The following is a 10,212-nucleotide window of genomic DNA, read 5'->3' as shown; positions in this document are numbered from 1 at the left end:
AAAGGAACCGCTCCGGCGCTCTTGTGCGGGGACGGATCCAGGCGCCTGTGAGAAAATAGGAGCGCCGTATGTACATACACACATCACACTCGAATTTACGTGGGCCCGGTTACATACGGCTGCACATGTGGCACGGCGTTGATTTTTTCCATTTCTGGTTCATGTACGATCGGAGCTGATCTACAGTCAAACACCGTTGGATCGAATCGGACGGTCGATATATGGTGCTCGGGCAAATTGACTATCGCTGTCAGACAGATTGCGTTCCGCTTCATTGGCTGGCACATCGAGGTTTCTGTGCGTAATCTTGGTTCCTTTCGCGTAGCTTAACTTAGGCAGCCGAGGTTGGGGTGCAAATACTACTCCACGTACTGCTGCTAATAACGGCAAATGTGTCGAGCCAATATCGTCGTTTAAGTCTATTGTAGTGGCTAGTTTGACTGCTACGGCATTACGGCAACCACTCCAACCAGATTAGGACTGCCGGATGAATTTAATAAGCAGCTTCAATGAGCCTGGCGTGACGGAAGAGGCCAAGACGAAGCGCGAATTCGGATGAGGGTGGCGTCACCATGTTTTGTTCCCCAGTGGTCTACTACTACTCTCTCCATTCCAAAATATAGTGCGCTCGCGCTTCTCGAGGTCCAACTTTAACCATAAATTTAACCAACGAGACCAACTGCGGTGGGAGAAAAAATTATATAATTGAAAACTTTTTTTGAATACGGATTCACTGATATAATTTTTGCACCCGCCGCAATCGGTCTTGATAGTTAAATTTACGGTCAAAGTTGAAGCACGAAGATAGAGGAAGCACTACATTGTGGAATGGAGGGAGTACTACTCTACTAGTAGCAGCTGGTTCCCGGAAATGGTGAAAATATTTACTTGTGCTACAATTAAAACCTGTAAAACCGCTACTAGTATGAATGTTACCCCTCCGGTCCTTTTTAGGTGGTGTTTGGTTCTCTAGTCTTATGACTTTTTCTAGTCCTTAGGACTTTTTAAAAAAGACTCTCAAGGAGGTGCTTCTAAGGACTTTTAGCAAAAAGTCCCAAAAAAGTCTCATCCTGTTTGGTTTGCTAGGGACTTTTTCTAGTCCCAAAATAAAGAAGTCCCTGGAAACAAACACCCCCTTGCTCCGCGTATTAGATTTGAGTCAAATCAAATTTTGTAAAGTTTGAACAAATTTATGTTAAAAAATATGAACATCCACAATACCAAATAAGTATACTATGAAACTAAAGTTCTTAACAAATGTAAACATATTAATTTGGCATTGTCAATGTTGGTGCATTTTTCTATAAATTTATGCAGAGTAGAGATACTTTCACTTCAGACGAAACTTATATGCATAATCAAAAGGACCGAAGGGAGTAGTATGATCATAGGTGCACATGGACACAATGTTTCTGTGTTCCTGAGAAGTCGTATTTCTGTTTTTTTATGTGAAAACAAAACCATAGATGTAGAAGACTAGTAGAAAAACACAAACATGTAGGTTTTTCTGCAACATAAAATCACTTGCGGTTTGATGCCAAAAAAATAATATAATAACTTGCAGTATATGCTTACTTTAACTTTAAAATAGGGATGCACTCAGTTTTAATTCAATGAACTAAAACCGTGACATTTATTATGGATTCAATGAACTAAAACACGACACTTATTATGGATCGGAAGGAGTATTTTTCTTAACACAAGATAGTGATGTACTTGCTCTGTTCATATGCACCCTTTTTTTTGTGAGTTTATTTCTAATGTGAAAAGTCATTGCCTGAGTTTACAACAGTTGTATATCACCTCGATTCGCCGATTAGATGAAAATTCTTTTATCGAAAATATATTACCTGGCTTGCTGTATGATAACTTGATATGAGCTTTTCCTATGTCCATGAGAAATCTACTTTTCCGCCAAATTTGATTTGTACGTGTGTCTACCTAGCCTGGACATGCCTACGTTGTTTCAGAAGTTTTTGACCCCATATCATGGTTTTTCTTTTTGTTAGAGAAACTCCTATGTATTCATCAACCGTCATGGCAACATAGAGAACACCAGAAATAACAAAAAATTATGTCTAGGTTCGTAAACTACCCAGCAACGACTAGAACCACCGGAGCGAGCCGAAGGTGCACCACCGTCATCGGCCCTCCCTCGTCAGAGCTAGACAAACCTTCTTAAGTCATCGTGTTAAGGCCTCACATGACTTGTGCACAATGATAACAACTATCACCAATGAAGAGAAGTGTTGATCGAAACGGTCAAACATATGCAAAGACACTACGATCCAAAACAATCCACTGAAAATCAACACCGACCAAATCCCGCGAGATCTACACCAGCAGATGCCCTCTCCGATGATGGTAGGCACACCATCGGGACATGGATCAGACGTGGTAGACATTATTCCTACAAGGGGACATCGCCATCCCCACACAAACCCAACGAAGACGCTGATCTAAACAAAAACGAGAGTGGAGTCTCTCTCGCCGGCGAGGGGCCAGGGCCCTTCGCACCTCCACGACCGATTTGACTAGCGAACATGTGTGCTATGCCACTAAAAGTACAACATTGGATTAATGAAGGTTCTAAACTTACAATTTTTCTGGCATGTTTCGTTTTGCAAAATGACGGTATAAAAGCAAACTGAAGACATAAAATCATGTGCCCGCCTTACAAATCCGAATGGACGTGTGTTTCCTTAGCGAGTTGCCAATTTAGGTTCATATGCACCCATTTACAAACAAAAATGTTGAGAAAAGTGGACGACCCTGTACTTTTAAAACCAAGGCAGCTATTTTGCATGTTCCATTAATTAAGAAAATAAATTGTTCCCATCTATTGAAGAAAAAACAGGCAAACACCATAATCCTAAAAAAAAATATAATGTTCTATACATAGTAATGCAGATTTAATGTATTATTCACGCGTAGAAAAAGCAGAAGCAAGAAAAAGGTTCAATATATCTCAATGATAAAGTTGAAAGTTTGTACCCTCGAGTAGCAGCTCACATAGATATCTTGACACACAAAGTAGAATTTCTTTTACCCGTAATAAGTTAATGATCTAGAGTGTCGATTTTTGCTTCAATACACTCCTCTAGATTTTTTTAAATAGATTTCGATACGGATTGAAGGTTGTCATTAAAAGTAATCCCTTTAATAAAAAAGGTTTAAATTGTTGTGATCTCTCGTTTGATCCATTGAAGGAATACGTATTAGAATTAGTTGATCCTGAATGTACAAGAATACCCTTTTTCGGTATCTTTAAGATCCGCCCAAACTTTTTAGGGGTGTGCCGAAGCAAAACTGGTTTTGTCCATTTTTTGGATTCACGCGGTGCAACCCAGTTGATTATTTTGTTAAAAAAAGAGGGAGGAAAATTCATGTAACTGAAAACAGCATAGCTGCTTTTTTCAAGTAATACAAACACCACCATTAATCTCTGTGCTTCCAGCAACAAAAGCCAGTAGTACACACACCACCATTAATTGAGTAGCAGCACTCCACTCCACCAGAGAGGAGACGTTCACATCATTCACACAGGCGAGCGGGCATATCGTACGCGTACATGCAGAGAACGCTCGCTCACTGCACATGCCACACATATTCCGGGGAGCACGAGCAAAGCAGGAGCGCACGCCTCCTCATCAGCACTGCTATAAAAATACCTGCCCCTGCACAACTGTACAAGTATACTTCCAAGTCGCTTAGTAAAACGGACGAAAGGGCGTACGTACTGTACACGATTTTACAGGGGAGAGGGAGGGGGACTGAGGAAAGCGGCTAGCACCACTCGTGGGGTTAAAACCCCAAGAACAGGTCCAGCGGCGGCAGCGGCCAGAGCCAGAGCAAGCAAGCGGCCAGAGGAGGAGGGAGCGAGCAAGCCGAGCCCAAGAAAGCGAAGCCGGGCCGAGGCAAGCAAGCAGCCAGCTGTGACCGCAGCTCCGAAGCAAGCGAGCAAAGGAGGCGGCGAGCATGCCCCTCTCCGGCGGCGGCGGCGCTCGGATCTGCCGGGGGGCGGCGGCCGGCGCGCGGCGTTAGGCCGTCGGGAGCTCGCGGCCGCGAGATCCGACGGGGCGGCTCCTCGGATCGACTGTCTCCCGGCTCCGGCGGCCGTGACGGCGGCGCCCCCGCGCATTCCGGCGGCCGGGGATCGGGGTTTTCTGCCGTCCTCGGAGGCGGCAACTTGGGCGCAACGCCCGCGGTGATTTCCCGGGGAGGAAGGATCAGGAAGCGTGACTGCGCACGGCAAAAGGGGCTCTCGGCTCCCTTCCATTCCATCCCATTCCGTTCCGTTCCATTCCCTGGCGAGTGAGTTGGCGAGGAGGAGGAGGAGGAGGAGCCGGGAAAGCGACGGGTTTATTAGGGAAGGCGCTGTGATTTGGCCTGAAAAGGAGGAATCTTTCCTCCGCTCTCCCCTTCCTTCCCCCGCCTCCGCCCGCGCACGCTCTTTTATTGCTGCCTCCCCTTCATCAGATCGGTCTCTGATCGCCCTTTTTCATCGCAACAAAAAATGAGGCTCTCGTCGCCGGCGGGCGCCGTCCTCCCGGCCCAGGCGCCGCCGTCGCCGGAAGGTACGGTATTCCTCTGTCTCCTGCCCCGTCCGTGGGCTGCTGCCCTCGCTCTTCATTTATTCGCTGTCCGTGTGATTTGGAGTTTGTGGGACTACCAGTACTACTACTGGGCTCTCGCTTGTGCTTGTGATTTTTTTCCTCGGAGGCTCTCTCCACGGATTGATTATAGCCGTGTGATCAGGCCATCGTACCCCAATGCGTCGAATTCGGGTCCGGGGTAATATTTGGATTTGTTGGGGGTTGCTGCAATCGGTATGAAAAATGCTTCTTGTGTGTTTTGGGGGTACTTTTATGCCTGTGAAATTTCAGTTCAGTACTAATTTCTTTGGAGTGGAATTTCGGTTCTGCAATCTCGCCTATTTCCCATCCAATTTCCTGCTGTGTGTGTTAATTTGTTATTTTAGTTTTACTGAAATATGTGTGTTTGCGTCTGCATAATTGTTGATTTTCCACGAAGATGAAAAATAAATTAAAAACCTTAGGCCACTAATTAGAAGTTCATTTCGTTGCATGCCCGCCTTCTTGAATAATCTTCAAGACCAGCATATATGAATTCAGAGCTGTTACAGCCCCTTGAGCCATCATTATCTGTTAAAAATCAACACTGACAAGCCTGCTGCTCATATGATTTTGCCATTACAGTTGCTGAGGAGCACAAGTGCCTGAATTCGGAGCTATGGCACGCTTGCGCCGGCCCGCTCGTCTCCTTGCCCGCGGTCGGCAGCAGGGTGGTGTACTTCCCACAGGGTCACAGCGAGCAGGTTGGTGCAAAATTCCACCTCCAGTGCAAGGAACTTTGCATGATCCTGAATCCTAGCTTTCGGCGTCAGAACAGAAAAAATCTGGCTTAATTATGTTAGAAATCGTTTGCTTTCTTTGTGTCTGTCGATTTACTGGGTGAATTTCTGTCTCAGGTAGCCGCGTCGACGAATAAAGAGATCGAGTCTCAGATCCCCAACTATCCCAATTTGCCTCCACAGCTTATCTGCCAGCTGCACAATGTGACCATGCATGTAAGTGTTGAGTTTTGGAGCACACATTTTTACCAGCCATGTAATATCACTGCTATCTTTGTGTTTGATCATTGGTTTTTATTACCTTCAGGCCGATGCAGAGACGGACGAGGTCTATGCGCAGATGACCTTGCAACCGCTTAACCCGGTAATTCATACTTACCATGTGCCATGTGAAAGTTTTTTTGACTCAGTATCCAAGAGAGTAACTTTAGCTTGCTTCTCTTTTCAGCAAGAGCTGAAGGATCCGTATCTACCTGCTGAATTAGGTACTGCAAACAAACAGCCAACGAATTATTTTTGCAAAACATTAACTGCGAGTGACACAAGCACGCATGGCGGCTTCTCTGTTCCCCGGCGAGCAGCTGAGAAAGTGTTTCCTCCGCTGGTCTGTGCCGCTTCCCTACACTTTCCAGCTTGATTTTTGAATTTTACTTGATTTCATGGAGTGAGCCGAATCATCAACTCTTCTTCTAACTTGCCTGTAACATTTTGTAGGATTTCACTATGCAGCCTCCAGCACAGGAGTTGTTTGCAAAAGATCTTCATGGCAATGAGTGGAAATTCCGTCACATCTTTCGCGGTGAGTGGTTCTCAGTCTCTGATATCTTCGGAAAAATGTGTCAGGGAACAATGTCAAGCATGATTCTTTCTGTTTACTCAATTTTCCCCCGATGAAGGTTTATCTTAAGAAGAGTTAAGAGAATGAAGAAGCTTACTGAAAAGCTCTTATTTTGCAGGTCAGCCAAAGCGGCATCTTCTCACTACAGGCTGGAGTGTCTTTGTAAGTGCAAAGAGACTTGTCGCTGGGGACTCTGTCCTATTTATCTGGTATGTTCATTGTTCCAACACTCAGATGATAACTAGGCATCCCTCTCTCCTCAATGTCTATTCCAGCACACAAATTCTCATCGGTCAAATTTGTGTATCCCCTTGAATTTTCAGGAATGACAACAATCAGCTTCTTCTGGGAATTCGCCGGGCAACTCGGCCACAAACTGTCATGCCATCTTCTGTCCTATCTAGCGATAGCATGCACATTGGTCTTCTTGCTGCAGCTGCTCATGCTGCTTCAACAAATAGCCGGTTTACAATCTTTTATAACCCAAGGTAAAAAAATTGTATGCATTTGTTTGTTCTGTGTTTTTCCTTCTGAATGCTTTAAGTTTAAACTCATCTGTTTGTGCAGAGCCAGTCCTTGCGAGTTTGTTATACCACTTGCCAAGTATGTAAAAGCCGTGTATCATACCCGTATATCGGTGGGGATGCGTTTCAGGATGCTTTTTGAGACAGAAGAGTCAAGTGTTAGGAGGTATGCCAAATTTAACTTTGATGTGCTTTTCATCTTTTATTCTAGACAAGCTGCAGCAAGAAACGGTATTAACTATTAGCAGTCTTACCTAAAAATCATTAAACTGTCTAACCATACTGATTATTCTTATTTTTCAGATACATGGGGACAATTACAGGAATTAGTGATCTCGATGATGTTCGTTGGCCAAACTCACATTGGCGCTCTGTAAAGGTATATTTATGGGCTAGCACTTATTATTGCCTCCAGTCAAGTCTGTTCATGAACATCGCCTGTTGTTTACCATGCACCATGCAAAGTTTTTGTTAGACAAGATGAATTCCTATAGATATTGCTTACTTTTTCTTGGTACCAACCTCACAGTTTAGCATGACAGAAAAGTTTGTCTATGAAAAATGCAGGTTGGCTGGGATGAATCAACTGCTGGAGAGAGGCAGCCAAGGGTGTCACTTTGGGAGATTGAACCCCTGACAACTTTCCCGATGTATCCTACTCCTTTTCCTCTTAGACTGAAGCGACCTTGGCCAACAGGCTTGCCTTCTCTGCATGGTATGATGGACAGCTGGTCTTTAACAAGCATTCGTAAATAGCTATGCTCGAATAATTGTGTAGCATTCTTTCAGCATGGAGTGTTATAAATTATCTTTCTCTTTCTGTAGGTGGTAAGGATGATGACTTGACTTCCTCGCTCATGTGGCTTCGAGATAGTGCAAACCCTGGTTTCCAGTCGCTGAATTTCGGTGGTGCTGGCATGAATCCCTGGATGCAGCCAAGGCTGGATGCGTCGTTACTTGGCCTACAACCTGACATTTACCAAACGATGGCTGCGGCTGCATTCCAGGACCCAACAAAGATGTCACCCACGATGTTGCAGTTCCAGCAGCCACAGAACATGGTTGGTAGGGCTACGCCGCTTCTGCAAAGTCAGATTTTGCAGCAAATGCAACCTCAGTTTCAGCAGCAGTCATACCTTCAAAACATGAATGGCACCACGATCCAAGGCCAGGCTCAGTCTGAGTTCCTTCAACAGCAGCTCCAACGGTGCCAGTCCTTCAATGAGCAGAAGCCACAGCTTCTCCAACAACAAGAATCAAATCAGCAGCAATCGCAGGGTATGCAAGTCCCTCAACATCAGCATATGCAACAACAGAAGAATATGGCAAACTACCAGTCAGCATATTCTCAACTCTCCCCAGGTCCTCAGTCTTCACCTACAGCACTGCAAACGGCCTTACCGTTTTCGCAGTCTCAGAGCTTTTCGGACACGAATATGAGCTCATTGTCCCCATCAGGCGCCCCCGCCATGCATAATACCTTGGGGCCATTCTCATCAGAAACAGCTTCACACCTGAGTATGTCAAGGCCTACCGCGGTACCTGTCCCTGACTCATGGTCGTCAAAGCGAGTTGCAGTGGAGTCTCTGATTCCTTCTCGTCCTCAGTCCACCACGCACATGGAACAGCTATCCTCAACACCACCTAGCATACCTCAAAGCTCTGCATTGGCGCCACTTCCTGGAAGAGGTTGCTTGGTGGATCAAGATGGGAGCTCTGATCCTCAGAATCATCTTCTGTTCGGCGTTAATATAGACTCACACTCACTTCTGATGCAAGGAGGTCTTCATGACGAGAATGATTCGACGGCAATTCCCTATTCCACTTCCAATTTTCTGAGCCCTTCTCAACATGATTTCTCCTTGGATCAGACACTAAATAGTTCAGGATGCTTGGATGAGTCGGGATATGTGCCATGTTCACACACTCCTGATCAAGTGAATCAACCACCTGCAACCTTTGTGAAGGTGAGTGGCTTTCTCTATATGACGAGCAATCATGTTACTTGTTCCTTGAAACTATCTTGCTTATTTCCCTGAAACTATGTTGCTTCTTTAACAATATATAGCTGCTGTCTGTTTTGCCCATTTCGTGACTATCAATCTATAGAAAGACATGTCTTAAAATTGGTAGACACACATCTGATGCTATTTTTACTCAACTTTTGGAGTATTGACCGCACACTACAACTAGATGCAAGAAAAAGAATACTCTGATGTTTTGGTAAATTGTTCCATCACCGCATTTGATGTGTTATTTTTTCTCCATGTGAACATCAAACAGGTTTACAAATCTGGAACCTACGGAAGGTCGCTTGATATCACCAAGTTTAGCAACTATCATGAACTACGTAGGGAACTGGGGCGCCTATTTGGCCTTGAGGGCCAGTTGGAAGACCCTATGAGATCAGGCTGGCAGCTTGTATTCGTCGACCGGGAGGAGGATGTCCTTCTGGTCGGCGACGACCCTTGGCAGTAAGTTCCTTGACCGCCCCGACGATGATCTGTGTTGCTTCATTTTCCATGCTGTTTTTTAACAGTGGTGCCGCATGCTTCCAACTTTGCAGGGAATTCGTGAACAGTGTGTCCTGCATAAAGATCCTGTCCCCGCAGGAGGTGCAGCAGATGGGCAAGCAGGGCCTGGAGCTCCTGAGCTCGGCCCCCGGGAAGAGGCTAGGCGGTGGTGGTGGCGGTAGCAGCTGCGACGACTATGCGAGCAGGCAGGAGTCGAGGAGCCTGAGCACCGGGATCGCGTCGGTCGGCTCGGTCGAGGTCGAGTTCTGAAGAGAGCAAAGGCCCTCGCTTAATGCTGTAGCTTCGCCGCGTATGTTTCTGCAGCCTTTTTTCCTTTCTCTCCTAGTTTTCGAGACCCGGAACTGGAAAGCAAGCACATAGACCATTCGTACTAGCTCTTTAAGTCATGTACTACCGCCTAATAATCATGCCATGTGATGATATCATGTTGAGAAGAAGTAGGAACTGTACCGTGATCCGTAAACCCCCCTTTTGGTAAGCCTGCCAAAACCCTGCTCTGTGGAGTGCTTCTTACTAATCCTGTGAATGTAGGCTCTAGCCATCAATTCTCTTGTCGTTGTTGCAGTTGCCTATCTTGTTCATATTCTGCATTGACATTGCATTTTTGGGTTCCACATGCATCAATGGCAAGACACCAGAATTCAGTTAGCAGGCTCCAGTGAAGTGATCTTCATGGCCTCACTTCCAGATCAGTAGCGCCCTGGAGTTACCACCATTTGCTGTTACTGGCGTTGCCAATCGGAACTGGCATGGCCATTTATTTACCTGTACATGTACATGTAGATGTAGAAAGGCGCTGTGGTGCAGGACCATGGTGGATAGGCCCAAAGATGGACAGAGGCCACCTTTGGGGGGAAGAGGAATGTATGTAGGCATCCACCCCCATCATAATCACCCTTTTGAGGCTTTGGCTTTGCACCCCACCATGTGAGGGCTACAGGT

The 10,212-nt window shown here is 45.7% G+C and overlaps 1 protein-coding gene across 1 annotated transcript; it reads left to right on the top strand.

The window, feature by feature from the left end:
- The first annotated feature begins 3,728 nt into the window (after positions 1-3,728).
- On the top strand, positions 3,729-9,840 carry LOC119329235 (auxin response factor 17-like). Its single transcript, XM_037602247.1, has 14 exons — positions 3,729-4,577; positions 5,220-5,338; positions 5,492-5,590; positions 5,682-5,738; positions 5,823-5,978; positions 6,089-6,173; positions 6,331-6,421; positions 6,536-6,700; positions 6,780-6,902; positions 7,040-7,115; positions 7,304-7,451; positions 7,562-8,703; positions 9,020-9,210; positions 9,303-9,840. Exons 1-14 carry the CDS (start codon positions 4,517-4,519, stop codon positions 9,517-9,519), a joined length of 2,730 nt encoding a protein of 909 aa, XP_037458144.1. The 5' UTR covers positions 3,729-4,516; the 3' UTR covers positions 9,520-9,840.
- The last annotated feature ends 372 nt before the right edge of the window (positions 9,841-10,212 follow it).

The sequence above is a fragment of the Triticum dicoccoides genome, chromosome 7A, assembly GCF_002162155.2.
Source record: "Triticum dicoccoides isolate Atlit2015 ecotype Zavitan chromosome 7A, WEW_v2.0, whole genome shotgun sequence".
Lineage (NCBI taxonomy): Eukaryota > Viridiplantae > Streptophyta > Magnoliopsida > Poales > Poaceae > Triticum > Triticum dicoccoides.
The sequence above is the reverse complement of the archived record's forward strand: the minus strand, read 5'-3'. Positions and strand labels throughout refer to the sequence as shown.